The 27,923-nt window shown below is 34.3% G+C and overlaps 2 protein-coding genes across 2 annotated transcripts; one reads left to right on the top strand and one right to left on the bottom strand.

Annotated features, from left to right (window-relative positions):
• Nucleotides 1-15,774: 15,774 nt before the first annotated feature.
• LOC128240482 (uncharacterized) lies at nucleotides 15,775-18,893 on the bottom strand. The gene is made up of 2 exons (XM_052957126.1): nucleotides 18,577-18,893; nucleotides 15,775-17,131 (listed from the first exon to the last, which is right to left on the bottom strand). Exons 1-2 carry the CDS (start codon nucleotides 18,891-18,893, stop codon nucleotides 15,775-15,777), a joined length of 1,674 nt encoding a protein of 557 aa, XP_052813086.1.
• Nucleotides 18,894-23,637: 4,744 nt separating this feature from the next.
• LOC128240481 (killer cell lectin-like receptor subfamily F member 1) lies at nucleotides 23,638-27,675 on the top strand. The gene is made up of 7 exons (XM_052957125.1): nucleotides 23,638-23,907; nucleotides 24,662-24,740; nucleotides 25,189-25,365; nucleotides 26,068-26,147; nucleotides 26,517-26,607; nucleotides 26,927-27,013; nucleotides 27,293-27,675. The coding sequence occupies exons 1-7, from the start codon at nucleotides 23,638-23,640 to the stop codon at nucleotides 27,415-27,417; spliced, it is 909 nt and encodes a 302-aa protein (XP_052813085.1). The 3' UTR covers nucleotides 27,418-27,675.
• Nucleotides 27,676-27,923: the final 248 nt, after the last annotated feature.

The following is a 27,923-nucleotide window of genomic DNA, read 5'->3' as shown; positions in this document are numbered from 1 at the left end:
CAATACGTATCTATTTACTTTACTTAAAACAACAACAACAACAACAATCAACAATTAAAAAATATTGATCTTTTTTCATGGTTAACAATTAACATAAACAAACTGAAAATGAATATGCTACGCTACTAATAGACGTAGAATTTAATCCTCAAAGAAATGCGATTTAATGTTTGAATTATAGAAAAAGTATATGATTTGAAGTGTTTAATTCTTAATTGATACAGTCACAATTTGTAATGGCTTTAGGGGGATTACGTATTAATGGTGCACTTAGTTTGATCGAGTGTATGAAGATCCTTAATTATTAAAGGCCACTTAAGCATTGAAATCTACTTTGACAATCAAATTAATTAATCAAATTATCTCTTTCACTTTGTAGGACTCTGCAGAATGCGGCACACACTCGTGTAAGCCAGGCGCTGTATGCAATATTCAGAAAAACGAGTGTGAAGTTAAGGGTAAAGGTGTTGTTTACGACGGCATAAAACTACTTATCAAGCGAAGACTAATATTCATATTTCAAGAGAAAAGAACAAAAATGAATATATAGATTATATGCGTACACAATATTTAACAATTATATTATAATTACTATACAATTTATTTGCTTGCTTTGTACATCTAGAGTTCCAGTAACTCAAGTGTTAAAATAGTAAGTTGTGTTATCCCTTTGTATTTGAATAAATCTTACTAATGTTTTTATCTATTTTAAAGAAGGTCCAATCATTTGACTATTCTTAATATTTAGTTGATTTTTACACTTTTAAAGATTCAAGAATTTGAACAAATACCAAAAATAAGCAGACATTTCCCGCAAATATATTCGGTTTTTTAGTTGAATAAACATGAAACATAAATTTATTTTCAGAATGTTCTTCTTTATCGATTGCGGATAACACTATCCTCTTTGGTAACGTAAACTCAATCGGAGCCAAGGTTGAGATGCGGTGTAAAGAAGGATTCATTTCGAACGGACATACACCCATCACTTTAACTTGTGGAACGAACGGGGCTTGGAGTCCAGAACTTTTGATTTGCCTGCGAAGTATTTTATCACACAATAGTCCTGCAATTCAAATTTTAATGGTGCAAGTTCATTTTCAATATATTGAACAACTACCAAAATTAATCGAAATTTTCCTTCCAAATATATCGGCCTTTTTTCGTTGAACAAGTATTAAACATAAATTTACTTTCAGAATGTTCGTCTTTACCAAATGCGAACAACACTATCAACATCGGTAACGACGTAAACACAATCGGAGCCACGGTTGAGATGCGGTGTAAGGAAGGATTCGTTGCAGAAGGACAGACAGCCGTCACTTTAACTTGTGGAACGAACGGAATATGGAGTCCAGAACCTTTGATTTGCCTGCGAGGTATTTTATCACACAATGGTTTTAGAATTGAACATTTATTGTTAATGATGTTTATTAAACGTTTTCGCGTAAATATCCACATACAAAGTAAATTATAAATGTTTGTAAATCAAAGGACGTAACGTTATATTAACTGTTTGACTTAGTTTTGCTTTTCCGGGTTTAAATAATACTTTTGTTAGTGTCACAATCTCAGAACCTCCGTTTAAACATTTACTATTTTAGTATATTATACCTTACAAATATGCTTCCCTTCTTTGTGAAAAAAGTTGATCGGTCCATATATCATCAATGTCTTTAAATAAATATCCAGTTTTTATGACGTCATCGGTCCATATCATGTTTTTGGCCGGTCCGGACCTCGCCAAAAATATAAAGGTGTTGTTGTTGTTGTTTTTTGTATTTTACATTTCTTGGTTTGATCGGTTTTAACCCCGACTTTGAGTGGCTTGGGGTTTCTTGGCGTCGTGATGTTTAGGCTGCCTTATCTTTCGTATCATGTTATATATACAAATACTTCTTAAAATGATAAAATGTTTCACTGAGTATCTTATTCATGATCTGTTTGCTGTTATGCCATCACATTAAGAAGACGTTAAGAGTACTGTGTATGGTTAATAATTAACTGAACTGCTGAGCAAATGACTTATATTGCAGACTGTCCAAATGGTTGGCTGTATAACGAAGGCTCCTGCTATTTCTTTGGACCCACGACTCTTTCTTTTGCAGCTTCTGAGGTACATTGCTTGCCGATTAATGTTTTAATTATGGCATGTATATGACTAAACAACGATTGCTGTCGTATGAAATACATCTGTGTCTGTTATATAATGATTTGTTACGTAAAGCTTGCTATAGCAGTGTGCAAGATATTTTCATTCATATCAAATAAAACGTAAGTGAACGTATACTTTTTCCGTCGTTTATAAACACTCAAAGTATGGTTGTTGAGTTAATAACTGAAATGGTGTTTGACTACGATGTCAATTCGTAGTCGCAGTGATTGACGTAACACGTACTATATCTTCAACGACGAATCATCGTATACATTCCGTTACTTGTACTAACTATGCTAGACTTGAAACCGTTCGTTTACACGTGCAATTATGATTTTAAGCTTCTCACTACTAGTTTTTTCCTATAGGGTTTTTGTGAAAACTTGCACAGTCATCTTGTCGTTATCAATGACGCTTCAGAAAACAAATTCATCAAAGACAACGCTCGTCAAATGACACGTAAGTACAATACACGATTGTGTGTAATATAAAACCAATCGGTACAGTATAATCTCCATCAATTATCTATAGTATAAAACTGATAATCGTTGCCAACAAACACACACACACACACACACGCACACGCACACACACACACACACGCGCGCGCGCGCGCGCACACGCGCACACAATCGCCACACACACACACACACACGCGCACACGCGCGCCACACACACACACACACAAAGGCATACGCGCGCCACACACACACACACACACACAAAGGCACACGCGCGCCACACACACACACACAAAGGCACACGCGCGCCACACACACACACAAAGGCACACGCGCGCCACACACACACACACACACAAAGGCACACGCGCGCCACACACACACACACACACACACACACACACAAAGGCACACGCGCGCCACACACACACACACACACACACAAAGGCACACGCGCGCCACACACACACACACAAAGGCACACGCGCGCCACACACACACACAGGCACACACATACATATACATTAAATGTTTTGATAATGCCTACAGTTGCTTTGTTTACGACTAAACAGCTCAACAATGGTGGATTGGTTTTACTGTCAATGCAGTCGAGGGGGGTTGGATCTGGAATGACGGCTCGAAGGTCTCTTTTACTGGTACGTATGGAAAGTTACAATAATAGCCAGGAACGGTGCATCTTACTTATTACATTTCAAAGACATTCAGTTATTAATCAGCGCCATGAATATAAAAGATAGTTTATGGAAAAATGAAAACTTCAGAGCTTTAATTTAAGCTATAATCTCTGCCGTGTGAAAAATGTAAAAAGCTGCTATACGACTATCCTCTAACTGACACGAGTTCTTGCAGATTGGCTAATAGGCGAGCCGAGTGGGGACGGAAACTGTGCCCATCTGATGCTCCAGGCTGACTTCCAATGGAATGACTGTCAGTGCACTATACAAGAAAGCCGTTATCCCATATGTGAAAAGTAGTTTACCAACAGGACTGGCCAATGACACAATTCAATCATAAATGTGATTGAAAATCACCATATGCGTTTATGCTCGCCTGAAAGGCTTTTCAAGTGAATAAAGCCGTGCTGAAAAATTCCATTTGACACCCCTGTCAGATGTGTCACGCGCAACAACACTTCGTTTCTCCTTTTTTATTATTTAATTGATGGAAACTAAACTATGTCATTTCAAAAGAAGTCAACTGAATATATATTTCTAACAAATCATATATAAACAAAACGAAAATAATAATCTTAAAATTTCACTGTTTTACTAGAGCTATTGATCTTAAAGAACTAAGCATTCGCTGTAATGTACATCTGGCGCATTATACAAATTGAAATTTGAAGGTATGCTAGAACGAAAGATCTATCAAGTTGCAAGATCTGGACCAAAATCACATACAATATTAACGTTTTCGGAATTATATAAACGGCTGTGTAAATTTAATCATACTATTCTAATTTAAATTAACTTAAAGAATCAATATGTTATAAAACACAATTATGCAAATCAAGAAATGTTCATATGAGCGGAGAAAAGTGTTTTACATATATCCCAAAGTATCACAATCGACACAAATATGAAATATTTGCTGGTTTAAATAACACAAACGTATTAGTATTATCTATGAATCTGGCTTCTTAAAAGGTATTACAAGTTCACAATGATAAGTTATGTATCAACTTTCTCTTACGTTCTAACAGGGTCAGACCTTAAAAGTATAATTTTGTTGTTGCGTTCAAAATGCTGTTGTTTTTGTTGTATGCGTGTCTTACGAACTTTGTTTGTAAATCAAACCCAGATAAACATTGAACAAGATTTATAAGTAGTAATATGCTTCATCCAGACCAAATCGAGATAAAACAGAAAGGTTAACAACCATATCAAATACCATGTGAAATATATATTAAGCGAGCTCTAATTTGTTTCCGGTTTTTAAACCTAATGTATGCGCCTACGAAGCCATTTGTAGATCAAGAATGAGCATGATTCAAATCCCTTTACCCCCACCCCCCCTCCACACACACTTAACGAGACTTTTTAAATTTTATTTGCAGCCTGCAAGCAGTTTTAGTCTGAAGAGGAGGTTTGCTACTCCTGCATTTCTGGATATGCTCCATTAACCTCAATATGCATATTGAATATTTCTGCTTTAATAAATTATTTTTTATTATATATTTTATATTATTGCTATTGCTTTTGTAGGATTGTCAGTTGTCTTTAATAAAATACTTATTCTGATATAAACATGTGGACGGTGAAACGTGTACTCAAAAGGATTATACTCTTAGGTCAAACTCATCACCACAATCAGTTGTAAAACATTTGAAATAAAAAAAAAATGGTAGAATGATACATTTTGCCGGTTGAAACAACGTGAGAGCTCTCTAATATAAAATCTGTAATATTTATGACTTAAAAGACAATTAAACAGAATAGAGGCACACTTTGCATGTGCATAATAGATTTAGAACATTAAGAGTTTGTATTACTTTGTGTTTCATTGATAGTTTTGATTGTTCTTTGCCGAGTTTTGTCACATTTTAGGATTGTATTCTCATGGTCTTTTATTATATAAGGGACTGGTCTGTATCAATGACTATATTTTTTATTATTCGCTTGTTTAATAACTTCATTTTATACATATATGCATATATATATATTGTAAAAGTGTTTTTAATAAATATTTTGAACTATGTTATTTTGGTTGTATGAAGCACGACGGGTCGCCGGTAAGATGAACCCCGACGGGTCGTCGGTTGGATGAAGCCCGAAGATTCGCCGGTGGTATGAAGCCCTAAAGTTTTCCGGTTGGATGAAGTCACAAAGGTTGCCGGTTGCATGAATTCCGACGGGTCGCCAGTTGGATAAAGCCCGACGGGTCGCCGGTCGGATAAACCCCGAAAGGTTGCCGGTTGGATGAAGCCCGACGGGTCGCAAGTTGCATGAAGCCCGACGGGTTGCCAGTTGGATGAAGCCTCAAAGGTGTCCGGCTGTATGAAGCCCGACGGGTCGCTGGTTGGATAATGCCCCAAAGGTTGCCGGTTGTATGAAGCCCGACGGGTCGCCCGTTGGGTTAAGCCCGACGGGTCGCCTGTTGGATGAAGCCCGACGGGTCGCCGGTTGTTAGAAACCCGACGGCTCTGCATTTGTTTAAATGCAATAAAAGGAAAACAACAGAATAAAGCCAAGGAGCAACATGATATCAACCAGAAACGTAAAGCGTAACCAGAAGAGAAAAAACGAGATGATACATGACTGACATATAAATGGTTTGTAATCAATAAACGTTTCGGTACCGTCCTTCCATCGGTCAAAAGGAATTATCCCTTTTAACAAGTACTTAACCAGACACTTGTAACATTTAATAAATAGACGTCAACACATATTAAAATACGCATCGACTCGATGCTTACATCAACAGCGAATAGATTATTCAAATCAAAACAAAGAGGCAACCGTTTATTTCTATTTTAAATTCGGTTAAGTATTTAATTGTATATCCCAATTTTAAGCTTATAGTTTAATAAAACATATTAAGAGAAGAGCACTACGCGCGGGTTTACAATTTATTTCAATTTGTTAAATGTTTTAGAACAATTCCCGTGCATGCATATATTTTTATAATATCCAGTTATTGACAGAAAGTACCATTATCATTCTATTCATTGGAATTTTGTCCTTGAATGCATTCGATCAATTATTCTTCATTACACAATTGTATAATTCGCGCGCAATATTAAGTATTCTATCGTATTTTGGAAACGATTTAATTCAACTGTTCAAGAAACATATTATTGCATAAGATGTGTGTTTTCGGTCCGTTATCGCGGTGTGTTAAAACGCAAAAACCCGGGCGTTATCGGTAGAAAACGTTCAATACTCAGTAAATTCACGTGCCGTTAATGCCCGGCTTTTTGTTTTACATAAGCGCTTTCAGGGCTCTCATCATAACAATGGCAGCTGAGCGACCTTGTTTCTGAACAAAAGTGGGTCAACGGTTCCAACTTTTGCACAAAAACAAATTTCAATATATATTGCTGTATACAAATATCAACAAATTAAATACACCGCATTTAACTTACATATTTTCTTCTGAGTTGTCTTTTCCTGGCATGCTGATGTTTGTTTCCTAGATAGTACTTTATGCAGTTGTTTTGACTATTTGTTCCATTACGTCGCACGCAATGCACAAAGAATTTCAAATATTTTTTTCTCTGATGCTGAAGATGCTGTACATTTTATCAAGAACATATTAACATTTTTTTTCAGGATTAAATTAGTTGTCAAAACAAATAAAGGTTAAAGGACTATATCGGTAATTTATCGATTACCAAATAGGTATTGTGTTTAAATTATCCCATTAATCCAGTCAATTAAAAAAAAAACTTTCCAAACGAATGAACACATCAAAAAATGGCGTCGAAACAAAAATACAACTGCCGAGTTATGTTGCGGCCCTAATCGAACTTAATGTAAAACTTTTTCAATGGCATCACTCATGACGTCACACAAGCACCTGTTATGGAGGTTATTTTGAACTTACTGTTTTTGCATTTTCGTGTCATTTAACAGCTATTTTAAACACAAGCGTTTCTCATGGTGTGTATTTTATGCAACAATAGCGATAGTACACCTTTTTCGGTCGTTACCATCTGCAAAGGCCCTTAAAATAGTAAACCATTTTGTGGGCTTTTGCAGATGGCAACGACCTCTAAAAGGTGTATTAACCCTATATAATACAACAGCAACACGGCAATATTGATTCAAAACAGATAGATCAGTTCAAAGAAATTTTATTGCGTCTGCTCTGAGTTTAAAAGGATAGTACGACTGAATTATTTAAAGGTAAACTTTTAAACGCTTCAAAAATTCCCGCACAAGAGAAATTACCATACACTTGATTCAGAACATTTAGCACAAATTCAAGGAAAGTGTTTGTTATACAAACGTATATGACAATAAGTATTATTGTTTAAAAATGAGCATTTATATTTTAAGTATTGCAGTTGTTCTTATACAACTGCTAACTAAATTTGGCTTATCTGCCGCACAAATCAGCACAATGAATGGAGCTGGAGGGATCAGATATCATGGAACAATTAATATATCGAATCCGACAGTTTGGTTGGTATATGTTAGTTTTTATGGATGTGTCTTGCTCGGCCGTGAATTACCACCGATTTTACAACCTATGTCAATTGAACCTAGAGCCTAATCCAAGAGTTATTGCGACCAACCAAAGCGATCTTCGATATTGGATAAAACCAGCACCAGGGGTAGGTAGTTTTTTTCTTAAAATAAATTGTAATTAACGTGGTAAGTCACGTTATGAAGAACAGTAATTATTATGATAGAGGTCAGTCACGTAAAGAATCAGAGCCTCCAAATGTAAACCCTTCAGCATATTAATACACATAAAACAACTATGTAAGATGGGGTTTTTTTTAAAGCAAAAGCAAATTGTGCCGATGTTGTTTTTTCCCTGGCAAAACTGACGGTTTCGAGCGTATCACCTATCTAGAACCTAATCACAATAATAACAGAGTTTCGACGGCGAAAAGAGGTGGTGTTTTATTCTAATTACAGTACCGGATTTGGTGCGTAAAAATGTCATGAATATACAACTTTCCTTACTAAAAAGTATAATTTTACAACCATTTTCTTGAGAACACGAGCATAAGAATACTGTTTTAATCAAACTCAAGTAAGTTTTACATTGAATGAGTTGTATCAATGAAATAATCCTTATGAAAAACACTACATACGGACACGCATTGTAATGGAATCTTGTTTATAATATATAATATGTAATATATATTTATAATGCAAACAAATGCTAAATAACAAAGTTTAATTGGCACCAGATACAAACACAACATGAAATGTTTCTAAGGGGATTGTCATCTTGCGTAGACCAACAACAATTTATCTCTTTTACTTTGTAGGACCCTGTAGAGTGCGGCACACACTCGTGTAAGCCAGGCTCTGTATGCAATATTCAGACAAACGAGTGTGAAGTTAAGGGTAAGTGTGCTGTTTCCGTCGGCATAAAACTTCATATAAAGCAAAGACAGTTAAATATTCATACGAGAGAAAATGAGAAAAGAACACATAGATAATATGCGTACACTGTCGTTTTCGTTTTGCCGTCCGCCCATTAAGAAATTGCTATACAATTAATTTCTTGCTTTGTAAATTTTGAGTTTCAATAAGCACTATGAGTAAAAAACGAAAGTTGAGTTTAACCTTTGTATTTGAAGAAAATTTATTTATTACAAGATTCTGTATACCTGTGAATATAAAAAAAATCATTATTTTAAACAAACCTATCGGAAGAATATTCTTAATATTAAGCTGTTTGTTTACAATTTAAGAATTTGAACAGATGCCAAAATTAATCAGTTTTCCTGCAAATATATTCGCTTTATTTCGTTCAACAAATTTTAAACATATATTAACTTTCAGAATGTTATTCTTCATCGATTGCGAATAATACGATCATTATCGGTAACGTGAACGCAATCGGAGCCAAGGTAGAGATGCGGTGTATAGAAGGATTTGTTGCAAAAGGACAGACAACCGTCACTTTAACTTGTGGAACGAACGGAGCATGGAGTCCAGAACCTTTGATTTGCCTGCGTGGTATTTTATCACACAATGGTTTTAAAGTTCAAAATTTAATGTAGGGTGTTTATTTGACATTTTCACGTTATAAACCACAAAAAAGGAGATATTGATTTTAATAAAAATTGTTCGTAAATCAGGACATAGCGTTGATTTAATTATTTGATATAGGTCTGCTTTTTCGGGGTTTATATACTACTATTGTTAGTGAAGAGATAAAGTGTCAGGCAACAATATCATATGTTTATTTTACATTTAATTATAAATGGTATGATTTTTGGTATATATATTTCTTAGTCTGATCGGTTCCAACCAGTCGATTGAGTGGCTTTGGTTTTCTTGGCGTCCTGGTATAGACTGACTGACCTTCAGTATCATGTTTTATATATATATATAATTACTTCTTAATATTATTAGATATTTTATACAGTGATACGTTTAGACAGAGTATCTTATTCAAGATCTGATGTCTGTTATTTCATTACATGGAGAAGACGGTTAGTACTGTGTATGGTAATTAATTACTTGAACTGCTCAGCATAATGACTTATATTGCAGACTGTCCAAATGGGTGGCTGAATAACCAGGACTCCTGTTATTTCTTTGGACAAACGCCTTATTAATTTGCAGATTCTGAGGTACATAGCTTGTCGATTTATTGAAATATTATGGTATATGTATGACTAAACAACGTTTGCTGTCATGTGAAATACATCTGTGTCTGTTACATAATGGTATGTCATGTATACCTCGCTAAAGTAGGGTGCAAAGTACTTTAATTCGCCATAACATAAAACGGAACTTAACGTATACTTTTCCGTCGTTTATAAAAAAGTATGGTTGAGTTAATAACTGGGCCGATGTGTACCTTCGGTGTCAATTCGTAGATGCAATGATAGACAATACACTATCTTTATCTTCAACGACTAGTCATCGTATACATTCTGTTACTTATACGAACTATGCTAAATTCAGACTTCAAACCGTTGTTAACACCTGCAATTATGATTTAAGCTTCTAACCACTAATTATTTTCTTCAGAGCTTTTGTAAAATCAGCGGCGGTCATCTTGTCTATATCAATGACGCTTCAGAAAACACATTCATCAAAGACAAGGCTCGTCAAATGAAACGTAAGTTCAATACTATATACGAAATATTTACGTTAATCAAATACGTTTTAATCCGAGATACTTATGTGTAACATTATCAAAATAAGCATTGGCAACCGTCTCTTTAAAAAAAGCTTATATTTTTTAAATACACTTAATCGACTGTGTGTAATATGAAAACACTTCGTTCATTATTATTCCTCTAAAGTATTTATAATATAACCTGGTAATCGTCGCCAACACACACACTTATATACCTCTATATATTTGATAAACAGAAATGTTTTGATGAATATTAAATGTATACAGTTGTTTTGTGTACGACTCTACAGCTGAAAAATACTGGTGGATTGGTATGACTGACAATGCAGTCGAGGGGGTTTGGACCATGATCGATGGCTCGGAGGTCACTTTTACTGGTATGTATAATAAGTGACCGTGTCATTCAGGGATGGTGCATGTTGCTTATCTTGTTTTAGGGACATTCAGTTATTCTTCAGCGCTATAGATAAAGAAATAGTTTATGGAAAATTGACCATTTTACTTTTCTTTTTATTAATGCTAGAATTCGGTTGAACAACGTTTGTCTAGTAATAATATCGAAATTTAATTTTACTTTAAGCTATAAACGCTGTCATGTAAACAATGTAGAACCTGACTTCTAAATAGCCGGTTATTAAGAGTTCACAGTGATACATTATGTATCAACATTCTCTTACGTTCTATTGGGTCAGGATTCATCCATCCTAATCAAACTAAAAACAGAAAGATCCAAAGCTCTAATCATTCCTGTTTGCTTAAGCTCAAGCCTGCGCTGCGTTACGAAGCAATTTGTATATCGAGCATGAGCAAGATTCAAACAAAGAAGAGGAGGTTTACTTTGTTTTTACTTGATTTTGGATTGTTGGGATAATAGTGATGTTTTGCACATAACTGGTTTAAACATTTTACTGACCGTTCCTGGGCGGTACCTAGCAATTCTTGATAAACACACTTAGTTCTTATATAATACATAGTTGTGTACTGTGTTGTTTGTAGAATTGTGTGTTGTTCCATGTTTCTTGTTTGTGATTGCTTGTTTTTGCGTTCTATGTCTTTGGCGTTTACCCTGTGCTTTTAAACGGGGTTAATGGTTAAACTCTCGGCTACTGAGCTTGTTTCTGTAATTTTTCAAGTCAATTGCTACTCCTGTGTGCCTGGATATGCTTTATTAACCTCAGTATGTATATTGAATATTTTTGCTTTTATTCATTATTTAAGATTATATATTTTATAGTATTGTGTTGTTTTTGTACCACTGCAAGTTGTCTAAAATATTTATTCTAACATCCTGACTGTGAAGCCTGTGCTCAAAATGATTATACTCCTAACTTATCATCAGGATCAATATTATTGCAACAAAATCAAATTTCAGATAATTTGTATATGGTAAAATGATACATTTTGCCGATGGAAACAAAGTGAGCGTTCTCTCATTTAAAGAGTCGGTAATAGCCATGACTTTAAAGACAATTGAGAAGAACGTGTATTAAACATTAATATACTCTTAAGTCATAATCATCATTAAGATATATTGTCAAAACTTCAAAATCGATTTGCTTAAATGGTAAAATAATTGTGCCAGTGGTAACAAATTGAGAGATCTGTTATATCAAGTGTGTTATAATAATGACTTAAAATGCAAATTTACATTTTAGAGGAACACTATGCATGTGTATTGTGGAATTTGAACATTAGGAGAGTGTGTTTTCTGTATTTGTACTATGTTTCATTGTTTGATTTTTTTTCTTATTTTCCGAGATTTGTCACTTTCTAGTTCGTATTCTGATGATCTGTAATTCATGAAGAAACTGATCAGTAACAACGTTTGTATTTTTTTATTATACGCCTGTTCAATAACTCTATTTTATACATTTTTTATGTATAATTATGTTTTAAAAGTGTGTTTATTAATAAAGACATTTAAGTGATCACGGTTCTTTCATTTCATGTATTTCGATATATGAAGTAACTGACCTTTAAACGCAATAACTTGCCACACTAAATGGTTTGGTTTAAATACATGATCGAAATAATCAAAAACTTTTGAAAAAAAAAAATGACGTGTGTCTAAAGTGATTTCATTATAGTAAGGTCTATGAATTTGGTTAGATTCTTTTGTAAATAATCTGTTTTTCTCCTTTGTTCTCTATGCTCTATGGGCGGATCAAAAGAATAAATGATTCTCCAAACTTAACATGTTGACCCATTTCTAGGAATATCTTTGTTAAAAAATTATATTTTAGACTTATTTTACTGTAAGACATTCAAAGTTATTCCTTTAATTGAAACTGAACTTGTCTTTAAGGGCCTTCCACAGAGAAAAGCGAGGAAGTACAAAAAATAAACGTTTCAAAAGTTCATGTTTTATTTGGAAATAAAAACATACATTCTTGGTGACATGTGTTTTCGAATAGTAAGAAGATGAAATACTTTTACAAAAGAAGATTTCAACAGATTTTGGATTGTTGATTCCGGCAATTCAGACTCATACACATATTCATTATGTAATAAGAGATTTCCGAGAAAAAAAGGTATTGTTTTGATTGGAAATCTGATAAAATATTCTTTCGTAAAAATTGATTAACTCCTAACTACAGCTCCACATGTTGTAATGGATATATGAATTATGCTCACTTAACATTGAACGTCAAAACTAAATAAATACAGTGAACGCCGAAGGGTCGTATATTGAATGAAGCCCGACAAGCGCTGGTTGGATGACGCCAGAGAAGTGCCGGTTGGATGAACTCGACGGGTCGCCGGTTAGATGAAGCCAGACGGGTCGCCGGTTAGATGAAGCCAGACGGGTAGCCGGTTGGATGACGTCCGATGGGTCACCTGTTGATGAAGCCATACGGGTCGCCGGTTGGATGAAGCCATACGGGTCGCCGGTTGGATGAAGCCAGACGGGTCGCCGTTTGGATAAAGCCCGAATGGTCGCCGGTAGAATGAAACCAGACGAGTCGTCGGCTGGATGAAGCCGGATTGGTCGCCGGATGGATAAAGCCCGAATGGTCGCCGGTTGGAGGAAACCAAACGAGTCGCCGGTCGGCTGGATGAAGCCGGATTGGTCGCCGGATGGATAAAGCCCGAATGGTCGCCGGTTGGAGGAAACCAAACGAGTCGCCGGTTGGATGAAGCCGGACGGGTCGCCGGTTTAATGAAACCAGATGATTCTCTGGTTGTTTTATATACTGACTTAGTCGATCGCATCGAGAGTCAACACGCCAAGCTTAGGGTTAAAGTCGTGATTTACGTCTCTGATTATCATCATCGTGCTAGGTTAACGGGCTCACAGTTCTTAAGTGATCCAATGGGGCATGCCATCAGCCAATTTTGCCTTGGGAATTTATATTATCAGTTGTTATCACAATTTTGTTTTGAGTATGAAGTATAAAAAGCATAAGTGGTTTACTAATACCTGAGTATAAAAAAATTAATGCCAATATAGCCTCTCAAAGAAATGTACTTGCAACAAGAACGAACATGCATGCTTGGTAAAAAGCTGTCTTTACGACTCTGGTTATTATAATCCGACTAGTTAAACGGGTGCAGAGTATCTGCCGTGATTTATTTGTGGTACATACTTCCCCTGATACAGTGAAAACATGCCTATAATACAATAAGGGTTGAATAATTAAAGGCTTTCTAAGGTAGTATGCGATTAAACAATAGAAATAATTTAACAAACCGCTATTTTTTTCTAAGGACTCTTTAGTTGTAAGATCAATACTATCATTGATGTTTGAGCTTTGGGTCAGAAGTTTGAAGAGCACAGCGTGTTTTACAACCATCTGCGTATGAATGACGAATTGCCAATATAGCCATATATAACCCATCAATAACATTCGAACCTTTAACATTACTATTTTATGCAATGACTTTAAATCGTTCTCCTTTTAAAATGTTATTCAAGACAATAGAATGTAGTACAAATATGGGTTAACTTTATCTATAAACGAGAGCTTCAACTATGTAAATTGAGCATTAGTCCCTCAGGTTAGAGGTTGTGCACAGACATTAGTTTAAACCCCCAGTTAATTTACTCCCCGTTCCATTGCGCTAACTAACAATCCTTCATAAACACCCCTAGTTTTTATATATATTATATATCCAGAGTGTTTTATGGAGTTTTGTGCTGTTGTTCCATGTTTCTAGTGTTTGATTGTTTGTATTTGTGTTCTATGTCTAAGGCGTTGCCACTGAGCTCCGGTGGAGGGGGTGGTGGTGGTGGCGGTGGTTGTGGTGGTGGTGGTGGTGGTGGTGGTGGTGGTGGTAGTGGTAGTGGTAGAGGTAGTGGTAGTGGTAGTGGTAGTGGTAGTAGTAGCAGTGGTAGTAGTAAATTTATTATTATTTTTATTATTATTATTATTATTATTATTATTATTATTATTATTATTATTACCTATCCTCTCCAAAGCTTCATATCTTAAAGAGGGATTTATGGTTTAAGTGGTGCACATATTCACCATTTTAAGCCGATATGCAGAATTTATGTTCCAGCCAAGTGTGTTTAAGGTCAGACAATTTCTTATTAAGAACCCTTCTATTGAATGGAAGATTTTCAAAAAAACTTTCACTAAATTAAGCGGACGCGCAGATTGAGAAAATATATCTCGGTACTTCGTGTCCGCTCATCATCTCGATGAAAGGGTTTTGAAATGTCATGGAATTCGCATGTAAATGTTCGTGCCACTTTCAATCAGACAACCAATTTCCTGACCAGTAGTTAAAACGCACGAGAGTTGGTAATATTTATGGACAACCAATAGTATGTATTTAACCTAAGCAATTAGATTGTGTTTTTAACGTATCCCTTTTACGTGTTTATGTGGATATTTTGTTGAAGAAAAAGAAAGGAGTCATAAAGGTTTTCAAAACCGTTGGAATCATAAAACAATTTAAAGATACATATACAAGTATATCATGAGCTACATTTATCTGCATTTGACAGCATAAATTTACCGCCTCTTATCTATATGTTTATATAATATATTATAAGAATGATAGCAGTCATCATTTAATGCATATGGTAAACGTTTTGAACATCATGTTTTCCATCCGATCAAAGTACAAAGTGGTGCACCGAAAGCGAAGAAAACAAAACCTGCATTTCAATCTTGACAGTACAGAAACTAAGATATGTTTTATAACAAAAAAGACTCCACACATTTATATAACGCAAATACAAAACAGATAATTAAAATGACATATATTCTCATTTAATACACATTTAAACGAGATGACAGTAAACATTTGGCTGTTAAATTTGTCACTCTAGTTCCCATTGTAATGTAGGTCAAGGTTATACATTGTCGATTTCGATCATTTTTTTACATTTACGTATTTACCCACTTTTCAATCGAATTTCAAAACCAGTATTTTGTTGCTTGCATCCTCTCCTAAAATGAGGGAGGATGTACGAGTGCAGAACCACACCGGTCGAGGGAAAAACAGACCATCCTCGCTCCCAGCCAGTACGGCCAGCTTTTGCCTGACCTCACTGTCCACCTGCATTACTGTGTGAGAATCCATTCCACAAACAAATACGTGTCCACTAGCACTCACGTGTATACCTACAGGTGATTTTAACTGCGGGTCTTTGAACGTTGATATTTTGTTTCCCATGTTGTCCAGTGTTATAATTTCATCGGTGTTATCGTTAGTAACATATAACGTTTTACCATTATTGCCTATGGCTAATCGGTTAGACCATACCCCAACATTCAAAGTGTCTTCAAACACTTTCTTTACAAACTCACCATTCCTTGTGTAGAGGTAAATGGCCTGGGATGAGCCAACATACAGCTGACCTTGGTGGTGGGCGATGGATATGCACTCATGCAGCATAGGAAATTTCTTCTCCAGCTGTATCGCCCCGTTGTTAATCGTGTAGAAATTTACATTCCCTTTGTTCTCCCAAAGATTATTCACTGTAACAGCCGCTTTGTTGTCTGCAATGGAACAAACGCTTATAGGATCTGAAGTAACACTCAGTTCTGCGATCAGCAGGTAATTGGTGTCAAGAAGCTTGACTTTCCTGTTGAAGAGATCAACAATTAGTAATTCGCCATTAGGTAATTCACATAAACCAGATACATGACAGTTCGTTTTGTCATCTATAGCTTTAACGTTGAATCTCGATTGGCTAACCACCTTAAAAGTATGGTATGGTTTTATTGCACATTTGGTTCCTAATTTTCCGAACAGTTTCATCTTGCTAATAATTTTTCTCCAATTGTTTTCGGGTCGAAATGTTAAATGCTGGTCAGATTTTGTAGACATCTCGTGAATGATACGTTCCGCTAACTTAATCTCATGTAGACATTTATTGTATTGTATAAAAGACGATTTTTCCCTTTTCTCAGATTGCAGCATCTCTTTAAATACCTTTAGCGAATCATGAGCTTGGTCACATCCGCTTATGTCACCATCTACCTTGTGAACGAAGTCAGTTACAATACCATTTAATTGGTCGAGCGTGGTTTTTTGGATGTCATCAAGCAACTTGTTGATTTCTAACCGAAGAGATTTGAACTCTTCGCGGATCCTCGTCCTGGCGTCTAGGATTTCGTGTCTGTGTTTGTTTTCATAATGTTTCACGGTGGCCAGTGTTTCTTGTAGTGCTGTTATAATGTCAAATAGTTTTTTGTACTCGGGTTTATCGTGAATGCCTCGTGCAACTTCCAGTATGTGTCGGATCTTATTACACAGACTGAAAAAGAAAGTGTGTGTGTCCGTTTTGAAATTCGACTGTTCAATTAGATTCTGTTCTGTGATTTCAATACTATTTTTAAATTGTATGAGCTCATATGATTCCAAATCTCCGGAACTTAAATTAAAACATGACAAAATTCATTGTTGAATGATTGATAATATGTCATTTATATTTTTACGCAACTCTGAAGTATTTCTACTGTTCATGTATATAAGTGGCTATTTTCTTCCTTCTCCGGCATGATGGCCCTAAACCATTTTGATTCGGCAAGTTTTAACAAGAAAAGCTTGTCATTTATTGCTCATTAACTGCTCGTGTAGGTCAATAAGACGTTTTTTATTTGATCGAACTTATTATACGAAAACATTTCTGTCATAGTTAAGGAACAAAGTTAAATCGTTCTTCCACATGTCTTCATTTATATGTTGGTGTATGGACTTGAAAATTTCTTACTATTTTATTTTTTCCTTCCGAATTTGTTGTTGTTTTTAGAATAACAAGCTTATGGTTGGAAATACAATATATGTTATGCATCCGATTATTAAATGTGTAATGTAATAAATAGTCACCCTAAATGAGTTTTTAAAGTAATCAATATAATCATTGTTATCATTTAAATTGTTTGTTTTTATATCTGTCAATGGTTTAACGTATCCATAACATTTCGTACCCAATTAGATGTGAAAGATAACACCTTTTCAATGTAAGGCAAACAAAAGGCTCACTAAAGTTATAAAGGTGTATGCATAAATCGTTCACTGTTGAATGTTTGATATAAGGCGATGCTTATATTTAGTATCTGAATAACGTGATGCATATCAGTAATCATTTGAAAAAAGTAAACGGGGTTTTAAAAAAAACTACGGTTTAGATACTTATGCTGTATTAATATCTTTATGAAAGCAGTCTTTTATATTCCATTGAAATATAAACAAGACATATGTTCATATATGAACATTGTAAGAACAAAATGTGTACATATGCAACATGCTTATGTTTATTGACATACATTATGTTATTTAAAACATTCAAGTGAGAATGTAAAATAAGCCCGATAAGTTTTTTTTCACAGATGAAGTGAACGAGTTGATTAGCTACAGATAATTCATTAAACATGTTCACTAAACTAACCAAGCATTGTTGAGAGTAAGGGTCTTCCGTATCATTAACATTAGTGATTGAAGTCATGTTTTGTCAAGTTTTATGTATTTAAAGGGTTTTTGTTCATTCGATGTGTGTATACAAGCAACAAATCTTTAATCATGAATATGTTTATGGTTTTATTATATACTCGCCTATAACGTGCAGCCAAAAATGTGATGTGTCTGTTTTACTCATAACCTGATAATTTAATATTAAAGAAAAACAATACTATTTAACTAACGCGTCTGTCAATATTGCTCCAAATCAGTTGAGGCAGTGCCTTATTTAATTTATTTTACCTGTGATTAACGGTCACACAGACGCTGCAACAGAGCTCTTGGTGGTCTTCACAAAACGCTTGCACCTCTTTCACATGAGTCGCGCACATTTCATTGTGTCCGCCCACTTTAGAAAACTCCTGCTGGCCGTATACCGTATGCTCTTGCAGAATCTTAGCATGAAAGTTCAAACAGTTATCACAAAAGTATATCTTACAGTCCTCACAGAAATGTTTGGCTTCGTTGCTAAAGTTGTCGGCCTTGCAAGGTGTGCAAAAATATTCGTGGATCAAATCCGATCCCTTCAGGATTGTTGATGATGAGAAATTAGAAGCCATTTCGATCACATGTTAAACATATACAGCCATTTTGTTAACTAACGTTACACATTTATTATGTATATGACTTTAGATTGTCTGATTTTAATATCTATAGTTTCTAGTCCGTCATGCAATACTGTTTTATCTATCATAATTTAATCATGGTAGAAATTCAGTTATGCTTTCTGTAACCGCATATCATATGAAGTAGATAACAGGAAATTAAAACCAGAATGTATTAACGTGTTAACAGTTTTCCTGATCAAATTATATTTTTATCGCGTAAGATCATAAAAATAATCATGCTAATAACAAAAATATTGAATAAAAGACAGACATACAGCAGACAGACAGTTTATTTAGACTTGTACAGTATACATCATAATCAATACATATGCTTATAATGATCAATGTCAACGTGAATGCATAATAACAAACAATATAATACAAACAGGTTTATATACAAACAACAATCTAAATCAGAGGCTGAAGAAATTTTTACAATATTAAGTTTCAACATTATTAATGTAAGTCTTATTCTAAGTTAATCTTTAACAAACATACATAGTTTAAAAAGCTATTATTTGATTGCAGTAGTTGTAACAGACGGTCTTGTACAATAGCATTTCTTAATATCTTCCTTTCTTAAATCATTGAAAGATTGACGCATACCGACAAAGTTATATCCACTTTCAATATTATTGGAATTACAGCAATGACAATATTTTTTTATTTCGTACAATATAATTTCTAGCGTATCAACCGGTTTGAATATGAAGTAGGTGCACAGACAGTCATAGTCTACAAAACATTACTCGTAAACTTTGAGGGAAAATGTCTGAATAACTTTCATATTCAAGACTTGTCTGAACATTTATATACATATCTAACACTCTGCTTTTACCAAACCATATCTGGTTCAAATGTATTATGTTTTCTACATTTGAAAACTGTTGTAAATCAATTAACATCAATATTGAAAATACCTTGAAAAACATAACCAAACTATAACCAAAATCATTTAACATCTATCTAATGTTATACACCCGATTACGACAACATGTATCACAATCATTCTTAGCTTGTGCATAAATAGTTTTGATAATAATTTGATCAGTGATAGCAACCATCAACCAATTTGGCAATATACGCACATGTCTTTGAATATATAACGGGTATATTCCCAATTCGCCATAAACAATGACAATGCAAGTATTTGATTTGACTCTTTTACAAAACTATAAATGAATTCTTTCTTACTTTCTAACCTTAGATTTGTTGTGGCAAGGATACAATATACAACTTACAAATATTTATAACAACCACAATTAGATAATCATAAAATGTCTAAAATATACTAAAACGTATCTATAAAAAGAGTTTCTACCAAGAAGGAAATGCAGAAAGGTGATGATTTATATGAGTATTATTTGCAAATTCATGATTGTTTATCTTTACATAATCATTAAATAAGATTTAAGAGTTGTCGCAACACGTCTCTTTACTAGCCAATGCGTACGTACGAACTATTGAAAGACCCATTTATTTAAAACCAATAAATTACTGAACGGAACATCTGAGGTATTAGCATAATAACTAATATCATTACAATGGATCAAGTGAGTCGATGTTTATTTGTTGCAATATGGTGATAATATATATACAACTCAGTAAAATGATTATAACAAAAACCTTGTTTCCTTTTAATAACATCAGTATTTCTTTGGTTTTACTGAAGTTACGAAATTTCGACCATTGAAATAGACAGAAATCTGTTTGCCACTTGAACAAAAACGTAAGCTATGAAAATGAAGCACACATTACATCATTAAATTGCAACCTATTGTGAACATGTCCTAATGTAAAAGTAAAACATATGCACACTGGAAAATAAGACAATTATGTACAAAGTATTTATGAATGACCTTAGAAAATGAATTTAATTATCATTAATGCACTTATTATATTTTTGTCAGTATAATAAGAAAGATAATTGTACAAGTTTCACTTTTGCAAGTATATGTGTATTGCACTCCCTTTATCTTTTGACCTTGGGTCTTTATGTTCAATTTTGTAAATGAAGACATTGATTGCCTAGTGTTTCATTGCAACGTCGAGCATGTATTGTTGAGGAAGACATCATGCCAATTCGCCTTAGGCAAAAGTTGAATATGTTGTTAAGGTGTAGACTGCTTGCCTACTAACTTAGAAGACAACTTCTTGTCTACTTCATTTGGCAAGAGTACAAAATGTTGTTTACATGAAGTCTTTACTTGCTTCTTTATCCTAAGTAAGAGAATGCATATCAATAAACACTAACCTATACTTTATAGTGTTTCCAAAAGTAATGTTCAAAATATTATGCCAAGTTTATTTAAGGAAAGAATTGCGGGCTTAATGTCATTATCGGGGTATGAACGCAATTGGGCTGGTCAAAGTGTGGGGAGTCCAAAGGACTCCACGAGTACTTTAACCAGCCCAATTGCGTTCATATCCCCGATAATGACATCAAGCCCGCAATTCATTACTTATATTTACACTAATAGTTCATTATTTCATTCAAGAATTGTTAAAAAAAACAACTTAATTTCATTAAAAAAAAACTTTCAGTAACGCATTCCTACTAATTCTGTAAATAGAACGACCCGACTCTAACCGGAAGCATTTTTAATGACGTCACAATATTACGGGAAAAGATCAACCACTTGAAATCATTTTAAACGTAAAATTCAAACAGTTATGGCAACTACACATTTAAAATTTAAAAAACTAACACTTTCTAAAATGTTGATTTATATTTTACGGGACCTTCTGACACAATACAAACAATAACAAGATAAATATTTTTCATGTATATTGTTATGCAATGAATTGCGATCCGAACATATCCGAAGATGTTGCGTTCATCGAACGCAATTGCCGAAATGACGTTCATTTAAGGAATGGAAGTTGAGGTGTAAATATTAAAACATAGACACCGCTTAAAGGTTATGCAATACAGAAGGATTGTTGTTCTTTCAATAACATCATTCAAGCAGTTAATCACAGAAAGGTATGCCAAATAAAAAACAAGAATATTTCACATACATTTCAATGCACGTTATTCGTTGTCGTTAATTCATTTACAAAATACTTTCCCTCGCTGTTTCCCTTTCGCCAATTTATATTCGTTTTAAGCTGCACTCTCACAGATTTATAGATTTGACCATTTTAGTTATTGTCTCAGAATAAGCTGATTCAAATAAGATAACTCACAATATATCAGACCTCAATTGTTTGGAAAATTGCCGAAAATATTTCTTAAAGTTTATGTAACGCTATTAGCCATAAAACATTAATTTCCGAACGTAACTATGACGATCTGCGAACTGGTGTTTTGTAAACAGTCTTGTATCCTTAGTATAAAGACATATACCCAAATCCTTACTCAATAAAAGACAAAAAAAGTGACAAAACGGTCAATCTGTGAGAGTGCAGCTTTAACATGCCAAAGATACATTAACGCAGGGATACTCTGTGTTTATATGAGCAACATTCGATATTGATTTAACCTTACAATACACATCTATTTCAAAGTTACAGGTAGATAGACATGTGTCATCAGCAAAGGTTGGTTCATGTACAAGACATTTCATTAATTTATTTTCTTTGATAATAAAAGATTCTGTGTCTTTTAAACGAATGAATAACGTAATAAAGCATCAATAATTGAATTGCACCCAAGAACGAGCCTCTAGAAAAGCAAAAACGTCTAGCAATATGCCAAAAGAAGACAAAATAACAAGCTGTTCTTCATTATATACTATATAAGTATGACACTCAAAACATTTTCATTATGTCGTTTTCTGTCAAATGACACATGCGAAAACTATATATGATAACCAGACACTTTCTATAAAATTTTAAGGATTATTCACTGCTATTAACAAGACGATAAAGAACCACCCTGTACATACCGATTAGATTACCCAGTTATATCTAATCTTCTTGTCATGGTAAAATGCCATGAAGAGTTGCCATTTAAAGATGGAATCTCATTCAAGTTACTTCCCGTATGACCCTATCCGATATTGCAATGCAATGGTTCGTGTAATAATAACAAGCTATTGTTACAAATATTGATTGGAATGTTCGTTTGAAATTCCTTTGTTTTCTGTTATTTAGATTCACCTTAGTCCCTCATCTAAAGATAATAGCGCAAAGACCAGTATGTAAATATTTTATAAGCATCTGGTACAATCGAACAATACCTGATGAAATCTGATTATTTCAGCGACATTGTCATTCTGAAGCTTTGTAGTTGATAAATAAGATATGAAGTTTGCGTTTCGTACCGTTAAAACTCAACACAATAAATGGAAATATAACATTTTAGAAAAATGATGTCAGTGCTGTGCTTTGCGTTTGTTAAAACATAATAAATGGAAATGGAGATGAAAAAGCCACATGAAGCACATTCTTTAGCTTAATTATTTAAGGCTATAGATTCTCGACGAGAGACATACAACGTAACAAGGGGAAAAACTAGATAATAAATTACCTAAACATAAAAGGTATAAGATGAATTATTGAAGGTTTAACTTTTAAACGCCTTCAAATTCCTTAGCACTTGAAAAAGAGGAACAAATATAAACTTGATTCAGAACATCAAGCGCATACAAAGAAAGAGATTGCTATACACGTATATGAGAAATAAGTATTTCTTTGATAAAAAATGAATATTCATAGTTTTATTGCAATTGTTCATATACAACTGCTAAATATGTATGCTTTCGCTGCTGGACAAGTCATTACAATGAACGTAGCTGGTCGGATTAGATTTCATGGAACAATCAATATCTCGAATCCGACAGCTTGGGTGGAATATGTTAGTTTTTATGTATGTGTAGATGAATGTAAACTTCGCTCGTCTTGCTCGGCCGTAAATTACCACCGATTTTACAACCTATGCCAACTGAACCTAGAGCCTAATCCAAGAGTAATTCCGACCAACGAAAGAGGTCTTCTATACTGGATAAAAACAGCACCAGAGGTATTATGCTTTGTCTTGAAATTAAAACTGTAACGAACGTTACAAGTAACCTTATGAAAAACGAAAATTATTAGGATGGAGGTCAGTCTCATAAAGGATCGGAGCCTACAAATGTAAACGTTATATTATACTAATACACATCTGACAACTATATCAGTTGTTGTTTTAAAGCAAAAAGTTGTGCTGAGGTTGTTTATTTCTCTGACAAAATTGACGGCTTCGAGCGTATCACCTATCTAAAACCTGTTCACAATAATAATAGAGCTTTTGCCGCGAAAAACATGGTGCCTTATACTAAATAATGGTACCGGACAAGGTACGTAAAATGTCATGAGTATACAACTTTGCTTACTAAAAAGTATGATTTTACAACCATTGTATTGAGTGCATTAATATTTGGTTTTATTCAAAGTAAGATTTACATTAAAGGAGTTGTTTCAATGGCATAAATAGTCCTTATCAAATATCATCACATAGAGACTCGTTATAATGGAATCAAGTTTATTACATGGTAATATATATTTGTTATGGAAACAAATACTTCGATAACAAAGTTGAATTGGCACCAGATACAGTCACAACATACAATGATTCTAGGGGGATTGTTATCATGCGTAGACCAACAACAAACATTAACGTATTAATGGTGCACTTAACTCAATTGAGTATATGAAGATCAATCGTGATTGTAAAGATAATTTAAGCAATAATATCTACTTTGACAATTAATCAAATTATCTCTTTTACTTTGTAGGACTCTGTAGAGTGCGGCATACACTCCTGTAAGCCAGGATCTGTATGCAATATTCAGACAAACGAGTGTGAAGTAAAGGGTAAGTATGTAGTTCACGACGGCATAAAACTATATATCAAGCAAGGGCAGTTAAATAATCATACTTCAAGAGAAAATGACAAACATGAATACATAAATTATATGCGTACACCATTGTTCTCGTTTTGCCGTCCGCCCGTTAAGAAATTGTTATTTGCTTGCTTTGTTAATTTAGAGTTTTAGTAAGTCCCATGAGTTAAAATAAAGGTGGAATGAAACCTTTGAAAGAAAGAATTCTTATATTTTACACTAGTTTGTAAAGTGGTGAATATAAAGACATAATTATTGTTAACAAAGTACTATCGCTCATATACTTTATATTTAGTTGTTGTTTTTTAACTTTTAAAGACTCAAGAAATTGAACGAATACCAAAATAAATCAGAAGTTTTCTTGCAAATATATTTGGTTTATTTTGTTGAACAAACATGAAACATAATTTTACTTTCAGAATGTTCGTCATTACCAATTGCTAATAACACTATCACCCTCGGTAACGTGAACGCAATCGGAGCAAAGGTCAAGATGCGGTGTAAGGAAGGATTCGTTTCAAACAGACGGACAGCCATCACTTTAACTTGTGGAAAGAGCGGATCTTGGAGTTCAGACCCTTTGATTTGCCTGCGAGGTAATTTATCACACAATGGTTTTAAAATTCAACATTTACTGTAGGACGTTTATTTTACATTTTCGCCACAAAAAGCAGAAATTGGTTTTAATTATAAATGTTCGTATATCAAAGGACGTAACATCATATATACTATATGACATAGTTCTGCTTCTCCGGGTTTATAGTCTAGTTTGTTTGTGCAGAGATAGAGCCCAGGCCTCACTATTACGAAAATACCTAAGTCAAATCTCAATCTCAGTTTGAACATTTACTATTTAAGTATATTTATTCTTTTATCATAATTGAGGATTTTGTATCTTATCTAAGGCTCAGGCAAACGTATTTATATAAAGATGTCGCACATTCGCACATTCCAGAGATTCATTTATTTTACACCAACATATGAAAATGGCTGTAATAAGAGCAGTGAGTTTTTGATAAAGGTTGTATGATGTTTAGGCCAATAACATTTATTGGTGTAATCGGTTTCCACCCAGAGCTGGAGTAGCTTGGGTTTTCTTGGCGTCCTGATGTTTAGGCTGGCTGACCTTCAGTATTTTATATACAATTACTTCTTAAAATTAAAACGTTTCATACAGTGATTCGTTTAGACTGAGTATCATATCTGAATGCTGTTATTCCATCACACGAAGAAGACGGTCAGTACAGTGTATGGTAATTAATTAACTGAACTGCTGAGCAGAATGACTTATATTGCAGATTGTCCAAATGGGTGGCTGTATAACGAGGGCTTCTGTTATTTCTTTGGACAAACGCCTCTTTCTTTTGCAGCTTCTAAGGTACATAGCTTGCCGATATTTTTAATAATTATGGTATATGTATGACTAAACAACGTATGCTGTCGTGTGAAATGCATCTGTGTCTGTTAGATAATGGTTTGTCATGTATATCTTGCTATAATAGGGTGCAAAGTATTTTAGGTCGTTTATGAACACTAAAAAGTTTGGTTTTGTTCATAACTGGGCCGATGTGTACCTTCGGTGTCAACTCGTAATCGCAATGATAGACATAACACGAACTATATCTTCAACGACTAGTCATCGTATACATTCTGTTACTTATACGAACTATGCTGAATTCAGACTTCAAACCGTTGTAAACACCTGCAATTATGATTTAAGCTTCTTACCACTAGTTATTTTCTTCAGAGCTTTTGTAAAATCAGCGGCGGTCATCTTGTCTATATCAATGACGCTTCAGAAAACACATTCATCAAAGACAAGGCTCGTCAAATGACACGTAAGTTCAGTACTATATACGAAATATTTACTTTCACCAAATACGTTTTAATCCGAAATACTTATGAGTAACATTATCAAAATAAGCATTGGCAATTGTCTCTTTAAAAATAAAAAGGTTATATTTTTGAAAATACACTTAATCGACTGTGTGTACTATGAAAACATTTAGTACATTATTATTCCGCTAAAGTATTTATAATATAACCTGATAATCGTCGCCAACACACACACTTATATATCTCTATATATATTTGACAAACAGAAAATGTTTTGATGAATATAAAATATATACAGCTGTTTTGTGTACGACTCTACAGCTGAACAATACTGGTGGATTGGTATTACTAACAATGCAGTCGAGGGGGTTTGGACCATGATCGATGGCTCGGAGGTCACTTTTACTGGTATGTATTATAATAATAAGCGACCTATCAGTCAGGGTGGTGCATGTTGCTTACCATGTTTCAGGGACATTTAGTTATTCATCGGCACTTTAGATAAAGAAATAGTTTATGGAAAATTGACCATTTTACTTTTCTTTTTATTAATATTAGAATTCGGTTGAACAACGTTTGTTTAGCAATTTAATCGAAATTGAGCTTTAATTTAAGCTATAAACTCTGTCGTGTTAACAATGTAAAATCTCAATACGACTTTTCTCTAACTAACACCATAACTTGCAGATTGGGATATACGCGAGCCGAATGGTGACGGAGACTGTGCCCATCTGATGTACCAGTATGACTTCCAATGGAATGACATTTCGTGTACTACACAGTACCAACTTTATCCCATATGTGAAAAGTAATTTACCAACATGATTGGCCAATGACACATTTCAATCATAAATGTGATTTAAAGGCAACACATGCGTTTTTGCTCGCCTGACATTTACAGTGAACATGGCCGTGCTGGAAAATTCCATTTCACACCCCTCTGTGAGATGTGTCGTGCGCAATAACACTCCATTTTTTCTTTTTATTATTTAGTTGATGGAAACCTAACTATGTCATCATAATATTGAACATTTGCTGTTTTAGTCATACTTTGAACATATTATTTTTTCTATGAACCTGACCTCTAAATAGCCGTTATTAAGAGTTCATGGTGATACATTATGTATCAACATTCTCTTACGTTCTACGGGGTCAAGCTTCATCCATCCTAATCAAACTAAAAAAGAGAAAGATCCAAAGCTCTTAATCATTCCTGTTTGCTTAAGCTCAAGCCTGCGCTGCGTTACGAAGCAATTTGTAGATCGAGCATGAGCAAGATTCAAACAAAGGGGGCTTACTTTGTTTTTACTTGATTTGG

This window comes from Mya arenaria, chromosome 7, assembly GCF_026914265.1.
Source record: "Mya arenaria isolate MELC-2E11 chromosome 7, ASM2691426v1".
Taxonomy (NCBI): Eukaryota; Metazoa; Mollusca; class Bivalvia; order Myida; family Myidae; genus Mya; species Mya arenaria.
The sequence above is the reverse complement of the archived record's forward strand: the minus strand, read 5'-3'. Positions and strand labels throughout refer to the sequence as shown.

What these genes read in the sequence shown, in the direction of transcription:
- LOC128240482 (XM_052957126.1), bottom strand. Translation starts at nt 18,893, where the DNA reads ATGGCTTCTAATTTCTCATCATCAACAATCCTGAAGGGATCGGATTTG. An exon ending in TGTGTGACCGTTAATCACAG is followed by an intron (nt 17,132 to 18,576) that starts GTAAAATAAATT and finishes TTTCTTTTTCAG; the next exon opens with TCTGTGTAATAAGATCCGAC.
- LOC128240481 (XM_052957125.1), top strand. Translation starts at nt 23,638, where the DNA reads ATGTATGCTTTCGCTGCTGGACAAGTCATTACAATGAACGTAGCTGGT. An exon ending in TTTCTTTTGCAGCTTCTAAG is followed by an intron (nt 26,148 to 26,516) that starts GTACATAGCTTG and finishes TATTTTCTTCAG; the next exon opens with AGCTTTTGTAAAATCAGCGG. An exon ending in CTCGGAGGTCACTTTTACTG is followed by an intron (nt 27,014 to 27,292) that starts GTATGTATTATA and finishes CATAACTTGCAG; the next exon opens with ATTGGGATATACGCGAGCCG.